Source organism: Chiloscyllium punctatum, chromosome 5, assembly GCF_047496795.1.
Source record: "Chiloscyllium punctatum isolate Juve2018m chromosome 5, sChiPun1.3, whole genome shotgun sequence".
Lineage (NCBI taxonomy): Eukaryota > Metazoa > Chordata > Chondrichthyes > Orectolobiformes > Hemiscylliidae > Chiloscyllium > Chiloscyllium punctatum.
In genome coordinates this window covers 105,221,610-105,245,034 of record NC_092743.1, presented here as the reverse complement: position 1 = coordinate 105,245,034, position 23,425 = coordinate 105,221,610, and the positions used below count along the sequence as shown (strand labels likewise).

At 42.3% G+C, this 23,425-nt stretch overlaps 1 protein-coding gene across 1 annotated transcript in view; it reads right to left on the bottom strand.

Moving 5' to 3' along the window:
- gask1a (golgi associated kinase 1A) overlaps positions 1-23,425 on the bottom strand; it is a 58,405-nt gene that overhangs the window by 26,421 nt on the left and 8,559 nt on the right. The window contains exon 3 of the mRNA XM_072570950.1: positions 10,950-12,419. Within this exon, the coding sequence (XP_072427051.1) occupies positions 10,950-12,419 (1,470 nt within the window). The remainder of the gene's footprint in view (positions 1-10,949; positions 12,420-23,425) is intronic.

The following is a 23,425-nucleotide window of genomic DNA, read 5'->3' as shown; positions in this document are numbered from 1 at the left end:
CTGGAGATAACCACCTTGGACGTCCTGCTTTTTAGCCTTCTTCCTAGTTCTGCGAAGTCTCGCTGTAGTATGTTCCTCCTCTTCTTCCCGACATCATTTGTGCCGACGTGTACCACCACCTCGGGCTCTTCACCCTCGTCCTTGAGGATGTCCTGCACTCTGTCCGCGATGTCTTTCACTCTAGCACCAGGAAAGCAACACACCATCCTTAAATCCCGTCTGCTGCCACAAAAACCCCGGTCAGTTCCTCTCACGATGGAGTCCCCTATTACCACGGCTCTATGTGATGTCCGACTCTTCCGCTCTGCTTCTGCGGCAACTTTTGATTGACAAACATGGCCGCCTTGCGAACTGGTAGTGTCATCAGACTCTACTGTTTCCAAAAGCTTCAACTTGTTCCTGACAGGTACTTCTCCCGGCGTCTCTTGCACCTGTCTCCTCTCTGCCTTCCTCATCGTCTGCACTCTTCTGCTCTCTTCTGGCATGATTGGTGTAATAACATCACTGAAGGTCTTGTCCAGAAAGATCTCGTTCTCTCGGATGAGCCTAAGGTCTTCGAGTTCTTTCGTCAGTGCTGCAATATGCTCGGTCAATTGCTGAATGTGCGCACACTTTCCACACATTGAGGAGCTTTTAATGGGCAGCTAAGTTTCTCCAACAGCTTAAAGAGACTGTCTCTGTCCCATGATTGAATGGCTCGATAAGATTGATGAAGGCAATATTGTCAGGAACACATAGCCCTTAACGAAGATGATAAGAAAAAAGCTGGAAGAGATGGAAGTATTTGGGCAATTCCTGTGCTGAAGAGGATATACCATGTGATTTCTTGGAATAGAAAAGTTGAAAAAAATAACATGTTGTGGTTCACCTCCTGTTTACAAAATGTCAGGTCATTTCGTGGAGTGAAGACAAACCAAGCTTTTAAGAGTGAATAGATTTGGCTTTTATGGCTTTAATTACTGAACACGCTGGTTGGAAGAAGTCCTGTGCTGAAGGTTGCCTAGCAACAGCCTCTAGATTGGAGTCAATGTTTTTACTATACAGAACTGTGTTAGTTGAAGAAAGTCTTCCAAGCTGGAAGGCAAAGCGCTATGTCTTCTAAACAATTACAACAAAAAAACCCCAAAGCAGAACCAGCTGCAATGATCCTTTTCTCTCTATCTCTCAGCAGAAATATTGTAGAGACCTAATAAATTGAAATAGTTGGATTTCTAACTGAGTCTCATTTGGATTCAAATCTGATTTGAAAATCACGTCAATTCTTTAGCTACCAGCATTTCGATGTCGTCAACAGGAAATCAACTGGACTGTGAGAAGTCTTCCTATTTTTAACTTTTAAGTTTGGACTCTTGGTCCACCGTGGTATTTTGTCCTTTTTTGTTTTATTTTAAATCTGTATCATCTCTGCAAAATTTTTTTATCTTGTTTGCCACGTGTATGTTTAGGATCGAGCAGATATCATTCAATTCTACACAGTAGCTTAGTTGTTAAGCAGTTTTACCATCTATTGTAAGACTTTTTTTTCTAATAAACAAATTATTTTTTGAGTTAATTGCAGAAAGTCAGCAGGTATGTCTTTTTCTCTGGACGGTAGTGCAAAAGAGAAATAACTGCCCACTTTGGTGAAGACATAAAAGATTTAAGGTTTTGGTATGTTTTGTGAAGCAGCTGGCCTTGTTACCAGTGCTTGCCTCCTATTAGAATTGTGGAGAAAGTGAGGACTGCCTTACTTCCCTCCAAGGCCCCAAGGGATCCTTCCATATCCACCACAAATTTACCTGCACATTCACACATATCATTTATTGCATCTGCTGCACCCGATGTGGCCTCTTATACATTGGGGAGACAGGCCGCCTACTTGCGGAACGTTTCAGAGAACACCTCTGGGACACCCGGACCAACCAACCCAACCACCCCGTGGCTCAATACTTCAACTCCCCCTCCCACTCCACCAAGGACATGCAGATCCTTGGACTCCTCCATTGCCAAACCATAGCAACACGATGGTTGGAGGAAGAATGCCTCATCTTCCGCCTAGGAACCCTCCAACCACAAGGGATGAACTCGGATTTCTCCAGTTTCCTCATTTCCCCTCCCCCCACCTTGTCTCAGTCAAATCCCTCGAACTCAGCACCACCTTCCTAACCTGCAATCTTCTTCCTGACCTCTCCACCCCCACCCCCACTCCGGCCTATCACCCTCACCTTGACCTCCTTCCACCTATTGCATTTCCAACACCCCTCCCCCAAGTCCCTCCTCCCTACCTTTTATCTTAGCCTGCTGGACACACTTTCCTCATTCCTGAAGAAGGGCTCATGCCCGAAATGTCGATTCTCCTGCTCCTTGGATTCTGCCTAACCTGCTCCGCTTTTCCAGCAACACATTTTCAGCTCCTATTAGAATTGTAACAATATATTGGGGTCTCCTTTGTTTATGGTCTCCTTTGTTCATGGCATTACACTTGCAGCTGTCAGCCTAAGAAGATCATATCAATTGTAGATTGTCCTGGCCTGAAACCATACAGAGATTCAGATTAGATGCAGTCTGCCAGGATCTGCAGGTATATAAGGGCAGTATAAGCAAATACAATTTCCTCAATGCTGGGTAGAAAGTTGTCTTAATAATCATTGCAGTCACAGTTCTTGTTCTTCTATTGGGTAACACTCTTTGCATCATACATATCCTGAGGTACAGGCCTCTCTCTTTGGCAGAGGTAAAGGTGATTATGCAGAAGGCTGGTTTCCCTTGTTTGATAAGATCAAGTAGTGTAGCATCAGCACCCGGAGCTTTGCATATGGCAAGTGAGTCAGGAGCTTTGCTAAAATCCTTCACCATGGGTTCAATACCAAAGACCGAAAGCAGGATCCCTGTGGTGTCTAGTGTATCCTCGATGAGAGTACTCTCCTTCAAGTATAATTCAAGGTAATCTCAGAGGGCCATTTAGAACGCTGTATCAATTTTCAGCTTTTAAATTCCATGTCAATCATTAATGTTCTGCACGTTTTACAGATCAGCTGCAAGACAACTATCAATCCCATACACATGGTCCTGATATTCCAGTTTGCCAATTGAGGAGTTGGCCTCTCTTTACAAGTTTCAGTTGTTTGCCTGTGTTCCGTCCAATCGCAGAACAGATACTCAAAGCTCCAAGCACCCACTGAAGCAGGTGGTCTATGGTATTTCAGCAACTTACCTGTTGGGGAAGCCAAACCTGAGATGGATGCTGGATGACACCATAGTCCCTCAGCCACAGCACTTATCCCCTATGTCAAATGGGTTGAGCTTATCACCGTAACTGTGTCTCCTATGTTGTGTTTACACTCTACAATGAAACTCAGGCACCCTTTTCAGGATGCAAAATTTGGGCAGATTCTAGGATGACTATACGTTACAAGTCCCCCACTCAAAGTCCGTTTCTGAGTCCAAAGGAATGGAAAGCCTACATTTGACAGTCCTGTTTTGTAGGAGTTACTGGAAAGGGACATGCCTGTGTTTCGAGGCTTGGTTGGGGTTTGTGTTATAATTAGTTCCAGGCTCGGCTCACCACTTTATTACAGATTCAAATGGGACACATAAAGGAGGGACGAACTGGTTCATTAATCACTCAACCCTTCGGTTGGTCACAATAAGGTTAATTAAAAAATAATCCCTTCCCTTTTGGAAATCTTTCTCTGAAGCCAATGAATTGATGTTTTAACAGGAGCCAATATAACCAGGCTTTCTTGCGTAAACAAGAGTGAGTTCATTAGTTACCAAACATAAGAAATAATAACAACTCACATATGGACAGATTAGAAATGAGAGCTGAATCCAAAAAAAGATAAATGTTAAATTAATCTTTGAGCTCTACGAAGAATAGTTAATGAGATGTTGTAGCTTTAACATTGAGTGGTAATGGTAACACTAATATTGATAAGTGAGTAGTTGGTTTTCAGGTGCGTGGCTTTGTAGGACAGCTGAAAGGCTTTTGACTGTGGTTTTGCTACTTTACAGATTGTACCAAAGACAGACAGATTTCCTTTCTTTTTACTTACAGTGTGGGGATGACTAGAGGTTTTCTTACTTGTGACCCTCTCAACATATACCTTCATCCACCAGTAAACACAAATCATGTTAGAAACTGGCTTTAACCTCTGTAGTTTCTCACCCAAATCACTCTCTTTTCTCCTATCATGTTCACCATCAGAGACAACTTCCTTTTGAGGTCCGTCACTTTGAAGTTTTCTGGACACCCAAAGGATATGACATTTCAGGGACTTCCTTTCGGCAAAAAGTTATCAACACAGATTTTCTGGACTGTCACTGATGTTTATTGCACAAAATTTTACAAATGCGGTCATTTTTTGCCTTAGATCCTGTCATGATTGGAACGAGGTTGGCCAGGTGGATGTCAGTGAATAGGAGTTCCCTGTTTGGGGCTATTAACCTGGGCCAATCAGGGAGTCCTGGCTGACAGATACAAACAGGAGTCTCAGGGATTCTCCTCAGTCTAGGGACTGTCTCTGAGCTAGCTAGTCAGAGTCCATGTACTCTACACATGTAAATAAAGGGTGACTTCATGATGGGATATCTCCCTCTGTGGAGTTATTTCAGATACTCCTTTTCAAACAAACATGTAATTAAAAGTTCAAAATGTCTTTAGGCCTTTTGGGGTTATGGTCTGTTTTCATGGTACCTGCCCCAGGAAGGTGAAGAAACTAAAATGTTTTTGGGTGCAGAGGGACAGAAGCAATCCCCTTTATCAAGGGGCACAATTAGATTGTTCTTTGAATGAAAGGAAATATCAACCACATATCCTCGATCACCCCAGGCTAGCCAACTTTTCTGAGTTTACCATTGAAGGACATGCAAAGTTCTGAGGAGTAGCAATTACTGCTTTGTGAGATTAATCTCCCAGTGTAATTTCAGAAGAGACTGGCTCCTCAGCAGAGTTTGTGGCTATTCAGCCCACAGACCACATATGTGATGAATGTTTGGGACAATGTTTGCACAAAACGTTTTGAAAATAATACTTAGTTGAAACAGCACTCATTAGAAATGAGAATTATCTGCATTTCTCTTGTTTGAAAATGGTTCAATTTGCCAACAGAAACTATTTGTGCTGATACTGGGTAACAGAATAAGATGCACCTTGGAAGACCAGTAAAGGCATTCAAATTTTCTGTGATAGAAAACATGTGCTTTTTAATCAGTTGTTGCTAAGACATCAGGTTTTCATTTAGATTATCAAGAACGTTTGCTTCAGTGTTTGGTCATGGTAATTAATGTCTGCAATGCAGAGTCATGACTAATCACTGAATTACTTCCAGCCCATGGCTTTTTTTTTATAACTACTTAATGAATCACAGCAGTAACACACCAGCTGCACTTTCATAGTCTTATACAGCAACTCCTTTGATTTCTGTGTGAGCTCCCTATCATTCAGCAATGTCTGATACTGTTAGTTGGCAATTGCAACAAACAAAATCTCAAATAACAAGCATTCTTCAAAGTTTTATTAGTCATTACTGGCATGTTGAGCTTGACTTCCTTCTGCCATTTATTTGAGATTGAGTGGAGGAATGGTGATAAACTAGAAGAAATACAGCCTGCCTCCAATGGTTACTAAGCTTTTAATTCCGTCTTCCTCAATAACATAATTCTAAATTCTGGACCTAGAACCTCATTTGCTCTAAACTGTTTTCCAAGAGGAAGCGGCGTCCAACTGTGGGTTCATGTGTCTATATTTCCCACCCACTGTTCCTCACTTTCACCCTCCCCTGAAGTGTTTAAGGTTAGAGTTAGGATCAAATTGCAAGAGAGATAAGTACAATAATTATTTCCCTCCAGCCCTATTTGGTGCTGTGATGCAGGGATGTGAGCATCACTACACGTTGCTCTCGAATATGCTGCAGGGGGGATTGAGACTGTCACACATTTCCTTCTGGAATGTGCTTTTGCAAAGGAAGTCTGGAGAAAAATGCAATGTTTTCTGTCGAGGTTCATACCAAATAGTTCCATGATGTAGGTCTCTGTGCTCTACGGCTTTGATCCCCGACAGACACACTGAGACGAGCATCAACTGTGCCAGGAGGACCATCAACTTGGTGGAAGACCCTCGTTGGTCTTCCAGAACAAGGAGTTGATCTCAACTGAGTGTTGCAAACTGGCACATTCCAAGGTTCAGGACTACATGCTGAGTGACACACTAAAGATTGGGGCAGCTGCTGCCAGGGCACAGTGGGGAAAGACCACTGACTTGAGGTTTTCCGACTAAAGTCAAACGGGGATCTGTTCAGTTATCAGACTCTCCTAGTGCCTCAATACATGTAAATATAATCTAATATATGTAAGAAAAGTCTTTGGTTTGTTTAGATAGATTCAAACTCCAATGTTTGTTTGTTTCCTTGATAAGCTTCTGTACAGAACCGAACTGCATTTGTGACTATGTATATATACATAAAGATTTTTTTGAATAAAGTAGGTTTTGGAAATAAAAATAAAGCACGGATGTGAAGTTGGTGGATGAGGTGCCAATCAAGTGGGTTATTTTATCTTTGATGATGTTAAATGTTGTTGGAGCTGTATTCATCCAGGGAATTGGGGAGTATTCCATTAAACCATGAACTTAAACCATTTGGATGGCAGATGGGCTTTGGAGGGTTAGTTACTCACCACAGAATTGCTTTCCTCTGACCAACCACTTGTAGCCACACTACTTAGATGGTTGGTCCAGCTCAGTTTCTGATCAATTATGACCTATGGAAAGTTGACACCGGAGGCTTCAGTGATGGTAATGCCACTAAATATTAAAGAGAGCTAGTTAGATTCTCTCTTGTCAGAAATGGTCATTGTCTGGCACTTGTGTGTGGCACCAATATGATTTGCCACTAATTAGCTCAAACCTGAATGTTGTCCAGGTCTTACTGCATGTGAGTGTGGACTGCTGAAGAGTTATAAATTGCACTGAACACTGTGTAATTAGCAATAAACATCACTTCTGACTTTATAATGGAGTGAAATTCATTGATGAAACAGCTGCAGTTCATTGGGTTGAGGGCATTACCCCAAGAAAGTCCTGGAGTGATAGCTTGGGACAGAGATGATTAGCATTGACAATCTCAATCATCCTCCTTTGTGCTAAATATGATTCCAACCAATGGAAAATTCTATCCTTGACTCCCACTACTTTCAATTTTTCCAGCAGTTGTTGACCAATCATAGAGGCAGTGCCTCAGCAGTGCTACCAGGAGCAGTGGCCACTGCTGGGGCTGCACCAGGAAAAAGGACATGAAAGAATGGCACCCTTCTCGCTCAAATAAGTGGAACCTGGGTATATCAAGACCTGGCAGGGCCTGGTGAGGAGGGTGGGGCACTTTATGAGGGCAGTTGGCAGTGTTCCTGAGATGAGTGGAGACTTCTAGGGGTAGGGGGTGTGGATGCTTCTGAGAGCCAAGGACTGTCCAAAGAACTGGAAGGTTGCTCATATTGTCTCCCTGTACAAGAAGGGTAGTAGGGATATTCTGGGTAACTACAGACCAGTGAGCCTGACGTCGGTGGTGGGAAAGTTGCTGGAGAGGATACTGAAGGATAGGATCTATTTATATTTAGAAAAGAATGAGCTTATCAGTGATAGGCAACATAGTCTTGTGCGGGGGAAATCGTGCCTTACCAACTTAATAGAGTTCTTCGAGAAAGTGACCAAGTTGATAGATGAAGGTAGAGCTGTTGCTGTCATATACATGGACTTTAGTAAGGCGTTTGATAACGTTCCCCATGGGAGATTAATGGAGAAGGTGAAGTCACATGGTGTGCAGGGTGTTCTAGCTAGGTGGATAAAGAACTGGTTGAGCAACAGGAGACAGAGAGTAGTAGTTGAAGGGAGTTTCTTGAAATGGAGATTGGTGTTCCGCAGGGGTCAGTGTTGGGGCCACTGTTGTTTGTAATATACATAAATGATCTGGAAGAGGGCACTGTTAGAATGATCAGCAAGTTTGCAGATAACACGAAGATTGATGGAGTAGCAGAAAGCATAGGGGACTGTTAAAGATTACAGGAGGATATAGACAGACTGGAGAGTTGGGCAGAAAAGTGACAGATGGATTTCAATCCAGACAAACGTGAGGTGATGCATTTAGGCAAGACTAATTCTAGAGCGAATTATAAAATGAACGGAAGAGCCTTGGTAAAAGTTGATGGGCAGAGAGGTCTGGGAGCACAGGTCCATTGTACCCTGAAGGTTGCTGCACAGGTGGATAGAGTGGTCAAGAAGACATATAGTATGCTTGCCTTCATTGGACAGGATATTGAGTATAAGAGCTGGTAGATCATGTAAAAATTGTACGGGACGTTGGTTCAGCTGCATTTGGAATACTGTGTACGGTTCTGGTCGCCACATTATCAAAGGATGTGGACGCTTTGGAGAGGGTGCAGAGAAGGTTTACGAGGATGTTGTTTGGTATGGAAGGTGTTAGCTATGAAGAGAGGTTGAGTAGGTTAGATTTATTTTCACTAGAAAAAAGATTGAGGGGGGACCTGACTGAGGTTTACAAAATCATGAAGGGTATAGACAGGGTGGATAGAGACAAGCTTTTTCCCAGGGTGAAGGATTCAATAACGAGAGATCATGCTTTCAAGGTGAGAAGTGAAAAGTTTAAGGGGGATACACGCGGCAAGTACTTCACACAGAGGGTGGTGGGCGTTTGGAACGCGTTGCCAGCAGTGGTGGTAGAGGCAGGCACGGTAGATTCATTTACGATGCATCTAGACAGATGCATGAGTAGGTGGGGAGTAGAGGGATACCGATTAAATATTTTTATATATTAGATTAGATTACATTACATTACAATGTGGAAACAGGCCCTTCAGCCTAACAAGTCCACACCAACCCGCCAAAGCATAACCCACCCATACCCCTACATTTACCCCTTACCTAACACTACGGGCAATTTAGCATGGCCAATTCACCTGACCTGCACATCTTTGGACTGTGGGAGGAAACCGGAGCACCCGGAGGAAACCCACACAGACACGGGGAGAACTTGCAAACTCCACACAATCGCCTGAGGCGGGAATTGAACCCGGGTCTCTGGTGCTGTGCTAACCGTGCTGCCCACCGATGCTTAGGAATTGACTGACAGTACATTTGGACAGGCTCAGGCTTGGAGGGCAGAGGGGTCTGTTCCTGGGCTGTAAATTTTCTTTGTTCTTTGTTCTAAGAAAGTATCCCCATCTGCCGTGCAGCCTGATGAGTTTCCTCTAGTAGCATAGAGTCCACTTGCCATTAATAAAATGGCAACAGCAACAGGATGAGGTCCTTAATTGATCACTTAAGTGGCTCAATTTGCCTTTAAGTAGGGGAGATATCCTTATGACAATGAGAAATGTCTGGTACTCCCACTTTCTTTCATTGCTATACAGACCGCACCCCATCCAAGCCCAGAGGCCTGGAGAAATTCCTGTAAGAAATTCCTTCAAACCCACCTCTTTGACCATGCTTTTTGATCAATTGCCCAGAAGTTTCCTCAGTGTCAAAACTTGTTTGAAAATGCTCCAGAGAAGCATCTTGGGTATCTTAGTATGTTAAAGATACTATAAATTGTTGTAGTATTGCAAATATCTCTACATAGAGTCATCCAGCACCGAAACAGACCCTTCAGTCCATCTCATCCATGTCGACCTAGCTTCCCAAACTAAACCAGTCCCATTGGCCTGCATTTAGTCCATATTCCTCTAAACCTTTCCTGTTCATAAACCTGTACAAACGTCTTTTAATGTTGTAACTGTAGCTGCATCTACCACTTCCACTGGAAGTTCATTCCACACACAAACCACCCTCTGTGTGAAAAAGTTGCCCCTCGGTTCCCGCCCTTTAGTTTTGAACTCCCTCACGTACAACATCCAGCATGCCTTACTGTCATTGTCAACACACCCACAAAAACGTGTAAAATCATGCATAAACCAGGATTTAATGCAGAGGTGGTGACCCCTTTCAATAACTGGTAATTCAGGATCATCCTGTCTCTGCTATCCTGGGGAGCCCTCACACCGTTGGTCATGAGATCATGGCATCCACATCCTGAGGCAGCATGACCTGCCTCTAAGAGCTGCCAGTCAATTAGAGGGCTGACAGCTCTTTGGTGCCAGCTGTGCAACTAGGAACCATGCACACAGCTGGAGCTGCAGATAAAATGTGTGCCAGGCAGAGCTGGAGGCTACAGGTTAAGGGAAATCAGGTAAGCTTTTTTGGGCAGGGCCTGGCAAAGAGGAGGACGGTTGACCAATTTGCCACAGGGATTCTTTCAAACTGGAGTGGCTCTTTGCAGCTAGATGGGGTCCTGTGAGTGTTCCAAGTGGACAGAACCCCATTGTCCATCCCTGCTCTCCACCAAAGGCTGAAGTCAGGCTGAAGCAATCCATCATCAAATCTTCGAGCTACAACAGGCCGACTCCAGTTTGGTCCCAACACCCTGTCCAATGCAAAGCTAGAACCTCATCAAGATCATTAGATAGTTTTATTATCCCGCACAATCCCTCTTGGCAATGCCCTACAAGGTCATCAATCACAATGGGAGAACGTAAGCTCAGGTTAAAGGCTCAGTGACTTCACAATGGAGCATGTATCAAACCTACAGTGTTGGTGAGATATAACACAGGCAGTGGGAAGAGACCCTTAACTTGCTAATAATTGACAAGGTCCGAATGCAGGCAGATGATTTATAAGATACTTCACTTATAGGACAGTATCAGTGGAAGTTGGTAAGTGGCCCCTCCCCCGACTCTCCCCTCCACTCTCCTCCCCTGCACCCACCACCACTTCCCCCCCATCCCAACGTTCATCAGTTTTAACTCCACACCTCCATCAGCTGCAGCTCTGGCGTGGGTGATAAAAAAATCCAGCCATTTCGTCTAATGTTTCTAAGTAGAACATTTGTGAAAAGTTAGCTCGGCCCTGAAAAAGAAAAGCTTACCTGCAAGAGAAAATCAAACAGAGCTAACTTGCCCCATTCGGAGTGTTTCACACCCAGGCAGGGCACCGTGCGATTCTCAGGAGCTTTACTGATGCCACAGTGTTGCCGCAGCACTGCCTGGTATTGAAACCAACTCAACTCGAATGAATTCTGGTCGTTATTGGGATCATTCAGATGGTGAATGTCTGTATCCCACCAAACAACTGGCCTAGCCATTCCATCTGTGAACTTGTATGGGAGCAATGCATCATTAAATCTTCGAGCTACAACAGGCAGACTCCGGTTTAGACCCAACACCCTGTCCAAATGGAAAGCTAGAACCTCATCAAGGTCACTAGATCGTTTTATTATCCCACACAATCCCTCTTGACAATGCCCTGTAAGGTCATCAATCACAACAGGAGAATGTAAGCTCAGACCTATTTTGATGACTTGCCCATGAGCTGGTATCCGTGCTTTTGCTACCACTGACCCATGAGCCAAAAGTTTCATCTTTTCAATATCATTTGAGTCAAACCAGGGTGGAGTATCCTGAAATGTAATGTTATCTTCCACCTCTAAAACTGGATGGCTGGTTTCAACACTGTTACAGATCTTAGACTCAATTATCCTCTTGCTCACTTGTGATGTACTCAGTTGCTCAGATTTCCCGTAGTTTATCGAAGAAAAATCCGGGTACTTTATCCTTTCGGTGATAATGGGCAGTCCTTTCCCAATTCCCTTGTATTCATTGCCTTTAATCATTTGAATGAGTATTCTGCTCTGATTTGATGGAATTTTAAATTGTGGTAAAACTCGTTTTTTAGATTTGCTCTGAATGTCGAGTTTGCACTGAGTCTGCAGAAACTTCATGCCCTTTTTATCTATTGAGTAATTCAAAATTGAACCTATTTCAGACAGGGTTGTTGTGTTCCTACTTGAGTTAGGGACTTGTGAAATGGCCTTGTCCATTGAAGATTGATAACAGATTGGGTTAATCCATGGGCGCCCTGGAATCAGAGACGGCTCAGCATCCTTGATTTCCTGTATCTGGCTATTTAGTGTTCGAAGTGGTATGATCTTTCTAGTTTTGTATCTTTTCTGTGGAAGTTTGTTTCGATGTTCTGACATGTTGAAAGCCTTCTGCATTCCTCTGTAGCTGTACCACTCTTTAAGTGGCTCCAGATAGCTATGTGGCTTAACATTTGAATGCCATCTCTTTAGATGGCTGTTTTCCATTGGTAGTAATTTCTCATCTCTGTGGAAGTTATTTGTTTGCTTGGGGAAGATGCCAGTGTTTCTCGACAGTCTTCTTTGCTGAGTAAATTTTCCGTGTAGCTGGCTGGGTGCTTGGTAATTAAGGTCAGACATTTTGTCGTCAAAATGGAGAGATGGGTAAGTATTTATTACCACCATCGATAGGGCAGTGAAGAAACAGCAGACAACCACAGGTTTCTTCCTTAATGTCCTCTTCAATAAAAGTCTGGGTGCCTGAAAGGAAGTGGAAAATAAAACAACAGTTCTACAGAGTTGGACCACTGATGTATTGCTTCATAACAAAAATATAAAAGCTCATTACCCACAAGCTACTGGAAAGGGTTGATGGAAAATGCATTGAATGTTTGTTAGATTTACAGAATCTTTCAGTGAAAACAGTGGAGATGGTTTTCATCAATGAAGCAGTAAAGAAATTGTGCATTTACAGTATGTAGAATTGACAGACAGAAACGGGCCAATTGGCTCAAGTGATCTGTGTCAGTGTTTATGCTCAACGAATCTCCTCCAACCCATCTTTAGCTCATTCCGTCAACATATCTTTCTTTCTCCTTTTAAATGGATCTATGCTATCTGCCTCCTCCACTCCAATTCTATAATCTGACTACGATAGTTTTACCTCTATTGAACCTGCATTGATTTTGGCCTAATTTATCAACATAATAGTTGAACTCTGCTGTCTTTTAAAATCCGCTGTTTTGAGTAGTTCAGGAAACTCCTCATGATGGCAAGCAATACTCAACTGCTCAATAGCTAAGCCCATTAACGGTGGTCTGTAAATAGGTTTCAGAATCAATTACTTCCTGAGGAAATAACATTTCAGAAACAATATCAGGTGTGTTCTTTGAAGTAGTGTGTGGACAAAAATGCTAAGCGTCAACTGAAACTTCTATGCTGCAGACTTTGTCAGACCAGGAATCAATGTAAGCTATCAAAGCAAATAAATATTGGGTGAACAGGACCTAATGGAGAATAGGATAAAGGCAGCAGAGTTTTGAAGGAGTTGGAACTTAGGTTGGACAGATTTGGAGATGCCAGTGTTAGAACATAGAACATAGAACATAGAAGAATACAGCGCCCTTCGGCCCTCGATGTTGCGCCGATCAAAGCCCACCTAACCTACACTAACCCACTATCCTCCATATACCTATCCAATGCCCGCTTAAATACCCATAAAGAGGGAGAGTCCACTACTGCTACTGGCAGGGCATTCCATGAACTTACGACTCGCTGAGTGAAGAACCTACCCCTAACATCAGTCCTATATCTACCCCCCCTTAATTTAAAGCTATGCCCCCTTGTAATAGCTGTTGGACTGGGGTATACAAAGTTAAAAATCACACAACACCAGGTTATAGTCCAACAGGTTTAATTGGAAGCACACTAGCTTTTGGAGCGACGCTCCTTCATCAGGTGATAGTGGAGGGCTCGATCGTAACACAGAATTTATAGCAAAAATTTACACAGCGTGATGTAACTGAAATTATACATTGAAAAATTGATTCATCTGAATGGCTTAACAGACAATCAATTTTTCAACGTTCTATGTTTGTAGATGCAAGATTAGATTGTTGGGGACCTTTAGAGGTAATTGTGGAGGTAATAATAAAATCCACTGCAGGAAATTCTGTATTTACATTTGAATAAGGAAAAGCAGGACAAACTGAGGGATATTCTATAGAATTGGACAACAGAGAAAAGGCATTGGAAAACTAGTTTGCAGAGAGATCAGAGATGAAGACAAAATGTACCCTAGCCACGGTCTCAGAAGTTATAAGTTCTACCATTTGCTAGAGCTTCAGGGTGGAAACCTGATGACAGAAATTATAATGTAGGGCTGTAAAATAGATGGCACAGATCTAGGACACAACAACAGGTTGAAAAATTAAGTATAGAAAAAAAGAAGGCTTAATGTCATTTTGGCAGTTTGCAAGAATAGAAAGATCAATATCCTTTACTTTGAGGAAAGGGGTGATAAGGGGTGATTTTGAATAATAGAACAAATATCAGAGGAGAGGGAACCAATTTAAAAGATAATTTGATTAGATTCCCTACAGTGTGGAAACAGGCCCTTTGGCCCAACAAGTCCACACCGACCTTCCAAGAGTAACCCACCCAGACCCATTCCCCTCGGACTAATGCATCTAACACTATGGGCAATTTAGCATAGCCAATTCACTTGGCCTGTGGGAGTAAACCCACACAGATATGGAGAATGTGCAAATTCCACACAGACAGTCACCTCAGGCTGGAATTGAATCGAAGTCCCTGGTGCTGTGAGGCAGCAGTGCTAACCACTGAGCCACCGTGCCGCATATGGACAGTGACAAAAGGTAGATGGTACACAATTAAATGGGAATGGAGACAAAGGAGGGGGGGGGGGGGGGGGAAACAAAGACAACGCAACCTCCATGATAGTGTGATGGGACGGAAGAAAAAAAACCAGAGAATATGATTCAGATTCAGGGGTAGGAGAGGGAAGATTATTGGTTCAAACAAAGAGACAGCGAATGACCCTTCTTCAGATATGGAGCTTTAATTATTTTGGATTTTGCATTTCTAAACACTCCAGAACTCCAGAACACTAAAGAACTCCATTTCCTGTTAATGTGTAGAATGAGGCATAGGATGAAATGAAACTATGGTCGACAGTGTTGAAACAGAATGAGTCAGTTCTACTGGAGAAAGAGGTCAAGTGTGTATATATGATAACACATGGCATTAAGTGAGGACCTCAGGATGTGGTGCGTACAGCAGCTGAGGAATATTGTATTTCTCAGAAATACCTGTAATTCAAGGTTAATGGAAAGCCATAACAGCAGATAAGGCAAAAGACATAAGGTAAAAATCCCTTGGAAAAAACAAAACTGTTTTGAGCAAGATCTTTCCAGAAGAAAATTGACAGTGAATTAAAAGCTAAACACTGCTCTGAAAATCAAGGACATAAACAAAAAGTGATTCTGTGATTCTTGCTTTATACTCAAAATATTGATGGTTTAAGACCCACTCCAGGGACTTAAATATCTCACTTGGCATTTTAGTGAAGGAATTCTACAGGTGAAACGCTGGTTTGGGTGAATGTTATCCAAGGTTCCATCTATTTTCTCAAGGTAAAAGGTCTCATAGTATCCCTTTGAAGAGTGATTTGACTGGGGTGTACAAAGTTAAAAAAAAATCACACAACACCAGGTTATAGTCCAACAGATTTGATTGGAAGCACTAGCTTTCGGAGCGCTGCTCCTTCATCAGGAGGTTGTGGAGGACACAATTGTAAGGCACAGAATTTAGAACAAAAGTTTACAGTGTGATGTAACTGAAATTATACATTGAAAAATACCTTGATTGTTTGTTGAGTCTCTCATCTGTTAGAATGACCATGATAGTTTCACTTCTTTCAGATGTAAATCACAAAACGTTTTGTAAAAGTTACATTCACAGGTTAACTGTAACAGTTGGTAAAAACAATGACTGCAGATGCTGGAAACCAGATTCTGGATTAGTGGTGCTGGAAGAGCACAGCAGTTCAGGCAGCATCCAAGTAGCTTCGAAATCGACGTTTCGGGCAAAAGCCCTTCATCAGGAATAAAGGCAGTGAGCCATTATCTGGCTGACACCAATTGTTACAGTTAATTGTATACAGTTAACCTGAGAATGTAACTTTTACAAAATGTTTTGTGATTTACATCTGAAAGAAGTGAAACTATCATGGTCATTCTAACAGATGAGAGACTCAACAAACAATCAAGGTATTTTTCAATGTATAATTTCAGTTACATCACACTGTAAACTTTTGCTATAAATTCTGTGCCTTACAATTGTGTACTCCACAACCACCTGATGGAGTGACGCTCCGAAAGCTAGTGCTTCCAATCAAACCTGTTGGACTATAATCTGGTGTTGTGTGCTTTTTAACCTTTGAAGAGTAGCAGGGTAGTTCTGACCAGGTTTCCACTGCAAAAGTTTCGCTTCAAAAGTACTGCTATCTTTGTGAAGAGTTTTGGGATATACAAATTTATGAATGGCACTAAATGCATGTAAATCTCTCTTTAACATAACATTTCATCACAACGTGGCTTTAAGATTCTAGTGGCCTTCTGCTATGACTTGAACTGATGGTATGGCATTAGTTTTCAGAAATCACTAGCTCTTATAAATGCTGGAGACATGGCATGGTAGCTACATCAATAGACCACTAATCCAAAGGCCCAGTCCAAAGCTTTGGGGATGAGTTCAAATCCCACCATAGTATCTAGTGGAATTTGAATGGAGATTACTTTTCTATTACGGGAGATTCTAGGATCAGACAGCATAATCTCAGAGTAAGGTCACTTATTTAAGTCATGAAGTGAAGAGGAACATTTTCTTACAGAGTGCAGTGAATTATTGGAATTCTTTACCACAGTGGGCCATCGAGACTGATGTAAATGTATATTTAGACCTCTGATGGATAGATTTTTAATCACTAATGGAATCAAGTTATATGGAAAAAAAGGCAGGAAAACACATGATTAGCCATGATCTCCTAGAATGGTGGAGGAGACTTGATGGGTTAAAGGGCTTATTTCTGTTGTTACATTTCATGGTCTTAATGCAAGGCAGATATATGTGTCGTCAAGCTTTGTCTTATCCTCACACTGTGGTAATGAACCCCTGACTCCTGCCCTCACCCTGGACCTCTCCTTATCTCTACACAAAGCCCCAACTTCTCATCAACATTGAAATATTTACAAAGGCTGCTGCATCATTAGCAAACGCATAACCTTATCATCCTCTTCCCTGTCAGATTGCTTTTCTGGGAACACTAAAATAATCAATATCCAAAGAGTTTCAAACCTCACCATTTAGGTGCAGTTTGCTTCACAGATATTCCTGTGGAAAATTCAATCACGTCTTTTTAATCCTCCAAAATAAACGTACAAAAGGATTTTGATATAAAAATAAAATCATACCATTTCTCCTCAGGAATGACGATTCTCTTGCACCTTTTCAAATATATTGTTTGCATTAATGTCAGAAGATCTTCTGCTATCTTTATCCGTTTCTTCATATGGAGTTTAATGGGGACTTACTGCATTTTTTCCCTGCTGTGCAGTAGCAACATGTTGGTAAGAAACCTGAGCTCGTTTACACTGAGCCAGTTTTATACTGGAGCCAGTCTTAAGGTTTTTTGGTCACAGTACTTTGCTTCACATTCCCTGCTGTGCTACTTACAACTTCTAGGAAAATCAGCTAACTGTCCTTTACCTCTACAGTCCAGAAGTATCAATGCAAACTATTTGCTCATTCACTTCTGGTGAAATTTATCTCTTTTGCAAAGTGCTGAAATATTGTATCTGATGATGATTAAAAGCTCCCTGCCTTGTATAAACTCCTTTATCCCCAGAGGCTTAGTCAACTAGCCATCACTCACAGTGAACTCCGTACCACTTCTAACCTACAAGAAAAAGTACCAGCAGAATCACAGTTAAAACTGTCAGTCTGTCCCCTCCCCTAATAGGGAGGGCTGTTGATGTGCAGAAGATCATTTCAAAGTAAAAGCTTTATTGCTGTATGAAGGGCCACTTTACACAACAATCAAATGTTTGTAACTTTAGGCAAGTTGCTGAGATTGAAGGGAACAGTGGCATGGTTTTATGGTACTGGACTGGTAAATAAGTGACCTAGCTAAAGATCTGGAGAGAGTTCAAATTCAATTACTTCAAGTTAATGTTACTTGAAAGTCTGGACTAAAAAGATACTATCAGTAAAGATAGCCACTATCTTGGCTCACTAATATCATTCAGGGAAGAGAATCTGGCATCCTTACCTAATCTTGTCCTTTTGTGACTGCAGACCAGAACAATGTGAATGACTCTTAACTCTGAAATAGCCCAGCAAGGCACTCAAGTAGGGGCAATAATTCTGACCTTGCCAATGATGCCTGCTTTCTATGAATGAATAAAAAAAGGTGTTTAATGAGCAAGTAGAAAATAATTTCCTGGAAATTATGAGATTGGTCCCCAGAATTTGGGCCACGCATGGAGACTGTAGTTCAGCCCTAGTGCATCTGAAAGGCGAGATTTGAAGCTCTCCAGAAATTGGCAATTGTTCCTTATTTTAATGTTCCCCGTAAAGCTCCGAGTGTCTGACATGAAAGAGGACAGCAATTTGCTAATGGTGCAGCATGTAAATCTTTAATGCTGATGGAAGGTTGGTACCTTATTTGGGGACAAGGTGAAGCTCAGGATGAGGGCAAGAGTCAGGGATCCAGAGTTCATTGTCAGAAATAGAAATGTGATTGGGAAAGCTGAATGAGACTGGGAGTGGCAATTAGATACTTTAATATGTTCCTTTAAGACCAAATGCAATACTCAGGGCATGGGGCAAGGAAACCTCATTCTTCCCCCTGTCCAATAGGATGTGTCATGCATTTCGCAACCAAGACTGTGTCACTGCTTCCTGACTACCATTAGTCATCCAAATAGTGTCTGAGGAGCAAGTGAGTATGGACCAATTAAACATAAAGTGATTTAAAAAATACAAACATCCAAAACATTGATGGGTTAACAACTTAACTAGATTCATCGTAAAATTAAATCAAAAGTATGCTGAACAGCAGCCCTACATCCAATGATTTGATTCTTTTAACTTTACGATGATTGAATGTCTAAACTAATACATAGTGGATCTGTGGCAACTGGGAAAACAAACCTGAGATGATAAATTATTGTAAACTTATAAAAACTAATCGTAGTACTTAAAACCTCAATGAGACTTTAAGGCATTGTTCTAATAATTTCTGTATAACTTGAATAAATGAAACAAAAGATGGGTAGTTGTTCAATGTTTTGCAGTTGGCTCAGCCTAAGGAATAAACTCTGTGCTCATAATGTCAACAGGAAATTGGTTGGGCTGCTGTATGAAATTCTAAAGCAAATGGCTCATAATGAAGCAGTTTCTATTTATATTGTAGAATATTATTAATTTACATTAGATGGTCCAGCATAACTCTGCTCCCTTCTGTCTTTGCAAAACCTTTTGCCTTTCAATGCAACAGACTGTGCTGTGAAAGATGTTTTAAAAAAAACTGAGTTGGAGCCATTACTGTTGGAATAAAACATTTGAGAAAGGTGCTCCACCTTCATTAGGAAAATACTGAGCAAAGCTTAGCTCATTAACTTGGTCAAATATAATTCAACGCTAGAAACCATGCAAGAACGTATCACTGCATCATAAAGTATCATTATATTATTGCCTTCAGTGTTACTGTCACAGAAATAACATACGGAGCAACAATATAGTGCAATAACATATGTATTTTCTGGCTTATTGCCTTCCTGGAAAGGTTTGTGCAGTTAAGATCTGTTCGTCAGATTAGAAACCAACTAACCAACTACCTCTTCCTTAGGAGAATTTTAGACATGGAATTGTACAGACACAAAAGCACCAAAACCCAAAATAATGATTCACTCTGTTTCTCTCTCCACAAATGCTACCAAACGTGCTGAGTTTCTCCAACATTTTCTGATTTTATTTCTGATCTCCAGCATCTGCAGTAATTTAATTCTAATAATTTACTAATCAGCAGATTCTCTTTCCATTCTGACATTAAGTATTTTCCTACATGTACAAAATCAGTGGAGAAAGATAGTACATCAAGTAGAATGTTAGATTCCAAAATACGTTTTAAAGACCCTGTTAAGAATTAAAGGGAAATAACCATGTCTATTGGTGCTCCAGTTGCATGCAGCACCTAAGTAATTCTTTATAACACTGTTGTCCAATTCATCAGTCAGCAGCTACATGATGCTAAGCGTAATCCCGATGCAGCTATTTGCATCTCTAATGGAAATTACACGCTAATATTTGGTCTGTCATTCCAATATTAACTTAAAAGATGTAAAAATTGGTTCCATGGCATCCAATATTTTGGCACAATACATGAATTCTTTTGATACTGAAATAGGCTTGCGCTACACCAACTTCCAGTGTGACCTGCACTAACCACTGTGTTGGTGACAGCATTAGCATTGGTATTATGAGTGTGAATGGAAACTGTACAGTGTAGCTAGATTGTGATGTCTGTCAGTGTGTAACACTGATCTGGTTTTGACACTATCACTGCTAACCTCACTGCAGAGATCAGAGGCCTCCCTTAAAAACAAAAAACTGAATCTGTATTCAACAACAAGAAAGTTCTCAACTCCACACCAGCACTATTTAAAAGGATTACCACCTTGCGTTTAGTTTCTGATTCTTTTGGTTGGATCTGATTGAGTCTTTGGAAATGCCAGCATTTTGAGGAGTTGCTTACAGTGAGTGATGTTTGCAGGGAGCAGTGCTATAAGTGGCAATGACTTTGCTTGGGTCTGCGAGGAACCTGGGCAAACCACTTGCTCTCAGTCATGGGTACTACAGTAGCAGTCCCACATGGGCTGCAGCATAACAGGGAGATTGTGTACAGACAGCAAATAAAAAAACAGGGTGCTCATAAAAAGGTGAAGGGGCTCTCAGCCAGAGTCCATGCCCACCTGAGGTGCTTTGGGACCACCATTTTCTTACCTTTGCCTCAGGCAGGATCAGTGTATATCATCTGCAATTCACAAAAGATGTTCTCACAGAACTCTTTCACCTCGTGGTACTAGATTTCTAGCTTCAAAGCAAGATGAGAATGACACTAACATTGACTGTGAAAGTGTCCACGACTGTCAACTTTTTCATATTGGAATTCTTCCAAACTGACAGGAAAGATAGCTAACATTTCCTAGTTAGCCATCAGTTGCTGCATCAGAGAGATGACACAGGTTCTTTATACCAGAATGCTGGTTTTCACTGTGCAGAACACATGGTGACTTTTCCAGAATAGTAGGCTTTCCCACAACACAGGGTGCCATCAACTGCACACACTTGTTTTTGTGGGCACTATGTCTCAGTGGTGAAGTATATTACAAATGCAAAGGATGCCAGCTGCTGAAAGTGCTTCGTGCTGTTGATACCTGCTATCCTGGTATCACTCCTGACAAGTACCCCCAGGTCCTCACCTTCCACCCCACCAACATCCGTATACATTGCATTATCCTCCACCATTTCCGCCACCTACAAACGGACCCCACCACCACAGATATATTTTTCTCCCCACCCCATCAGCTTTCCGTAAAGACCATTCCCTCCATGACTGCCTTGTCAGGTCCACGCCCCGCAACAGCCCACGCTTCCTTCCCGGCACCTTATCCTACCTGCAGGATTTGCAAAACCTGCGCTCACACTTCCCCCTTCACCTCCATCCAAGGCCCCAAAGGAGCCTTCCACATCCATAAAGTTTCACCTGCACATCCACACATGTCATTTACTGTCTCCATTGCTCTCGATGTGGTCTCCTCTACATCTCCTACTCGCAGACCGCTTCAGAGAACATGTCCAGGACACCCGCATCAACCAACCCCAGCACCATGTGGCTGAACATTTCAACTCCCCTTCCCACTTTGCCAAGGACGTTCAGGTCCCGGGCCTCCTCCATCGCCACTACCTAACCACCTGAAGCCTGGAGGAAGAATGCCACATCTTCCGCTTCGGAACTCTCCAACCCTATGGCATCAATGTGGATTTCAGCAGTTTCTTCATTTCCCCTCCCCCCACCTTAACCCAGTTCCAACCTTCCAGCTCAGCACTGCCCTCATGACTTGTCCTACCTGTCCATCTTCCTTCCCATCGATCCCTTCCCCTCTGAACTATCACCATTACCTCCACCTATTGCACTCTCTCCGCTACCTTCTCCCCCCCCCCCCCCCCCCCCCATTTATCTCTCCACCCCCGGGGCTCCCAGTCTCATTCCGAATGAAGGGCTTTTGCCCGAAACATGGATTTTCCTGCTCCTCGGATGCTGCCTGACCTGCTGTGTTTTTCCAGCACCATACTCTCTAACCTCCAGCATCTCCAGTCCTCATTTTCACCTACCACTCAAGATGTGTCCATTCTGTGTTAGCCATCAATCTTTTACCCACTAAGTCAAATCATAATCTGGCTGAAGGGCATCAAAAATTCTTCATTCAACACCTAACTCATGACTTCCTTCTGCAACCCAATCATATGTGCCTCATATGCATATAAAGAGAGCCATGTTACTATCAGAAACATCGTCCAGGAGCAAACTGGTTTCCATCACCTCAGCTGCTCTGGAACGACCCTCACTGCAATGGTTGTCCCAACTTGTGGCGGTCTGTTATATCCTCCACAATCTGGTCATCATAAAGGTATGGACCTTGCCAAAGATTAGTTACTATCTCAGGAGGAGAAAGAAGAACTGAAATGGTGAAGCCATCGGGCACACCCACCTTTTAAATGGACAGCAGTTCAAACAACTCCAGTTCTCCTGAAAACAATCCCAAATCCCCACTGCTCACCTATTCCTGACCCTTCCCACACCCCAGTTACAGACAATAATAGTATCTTCTCAGCCACTAGCCTGAAACAACGGCCATAACAAAGCAACCAACCCACACCTATTATATCCAGCAAAACATCCTCTCTTACATTGCAAATGCATTCTCCCAGTGTCTGTTCTATGGATATCTTTGCCTGGCCTTGTGTTTCCCTAAAGTGCTACCCTGTGACTGTACCTGCTTTTTGAGAATGCTGATCTTTATTTTATTGGGGATATGGCAGATTGCCTTGCAAGATGACCTCAAGTGGCTTTGTGCGTTGAAGGTCTGGTTAAGATCTGTACTAGTTCAGCACAAGCACCAATTGACAGTGAGAGCACAAATGATATCTTCCACAGAGCACTGCAACTCCCTGGAGTGGTACCTTAGCAGCAACAGGTTGTATTTGGAAAGTACCTATAAAAAAAACACGGCTCAAAATGCTTCAGAGGAGAACTATTAAACAAAAGTTAACACTGAGCCACATAAGATGATATTATGGGAATTGGCACCCATGTTACCCTTTTTCCAACATCATGAGCAAAGCTCACTGAAACGCTATCCCCTGAAGCCTGTGCACGGAGCTGCAAGGATCAGATCAAGCAATGTTTTTTCTTCTTCATCAGTCCCTTGATCCTCGAGTAATTTAATTATCCAGAGCACTGGCTGTCTGGCAATTCTTGGAATTGTGAATACATAAAAAGCTTAAACACCAGGATTGGGGTGAGGGAAGGGTGGAATGCAGGAGGTGTACAGTTACACCATCTGCAACTTTTAAATCATAACAAAATGCAGAATGGGGATGGCAAGATGAAGTGGTGTGGA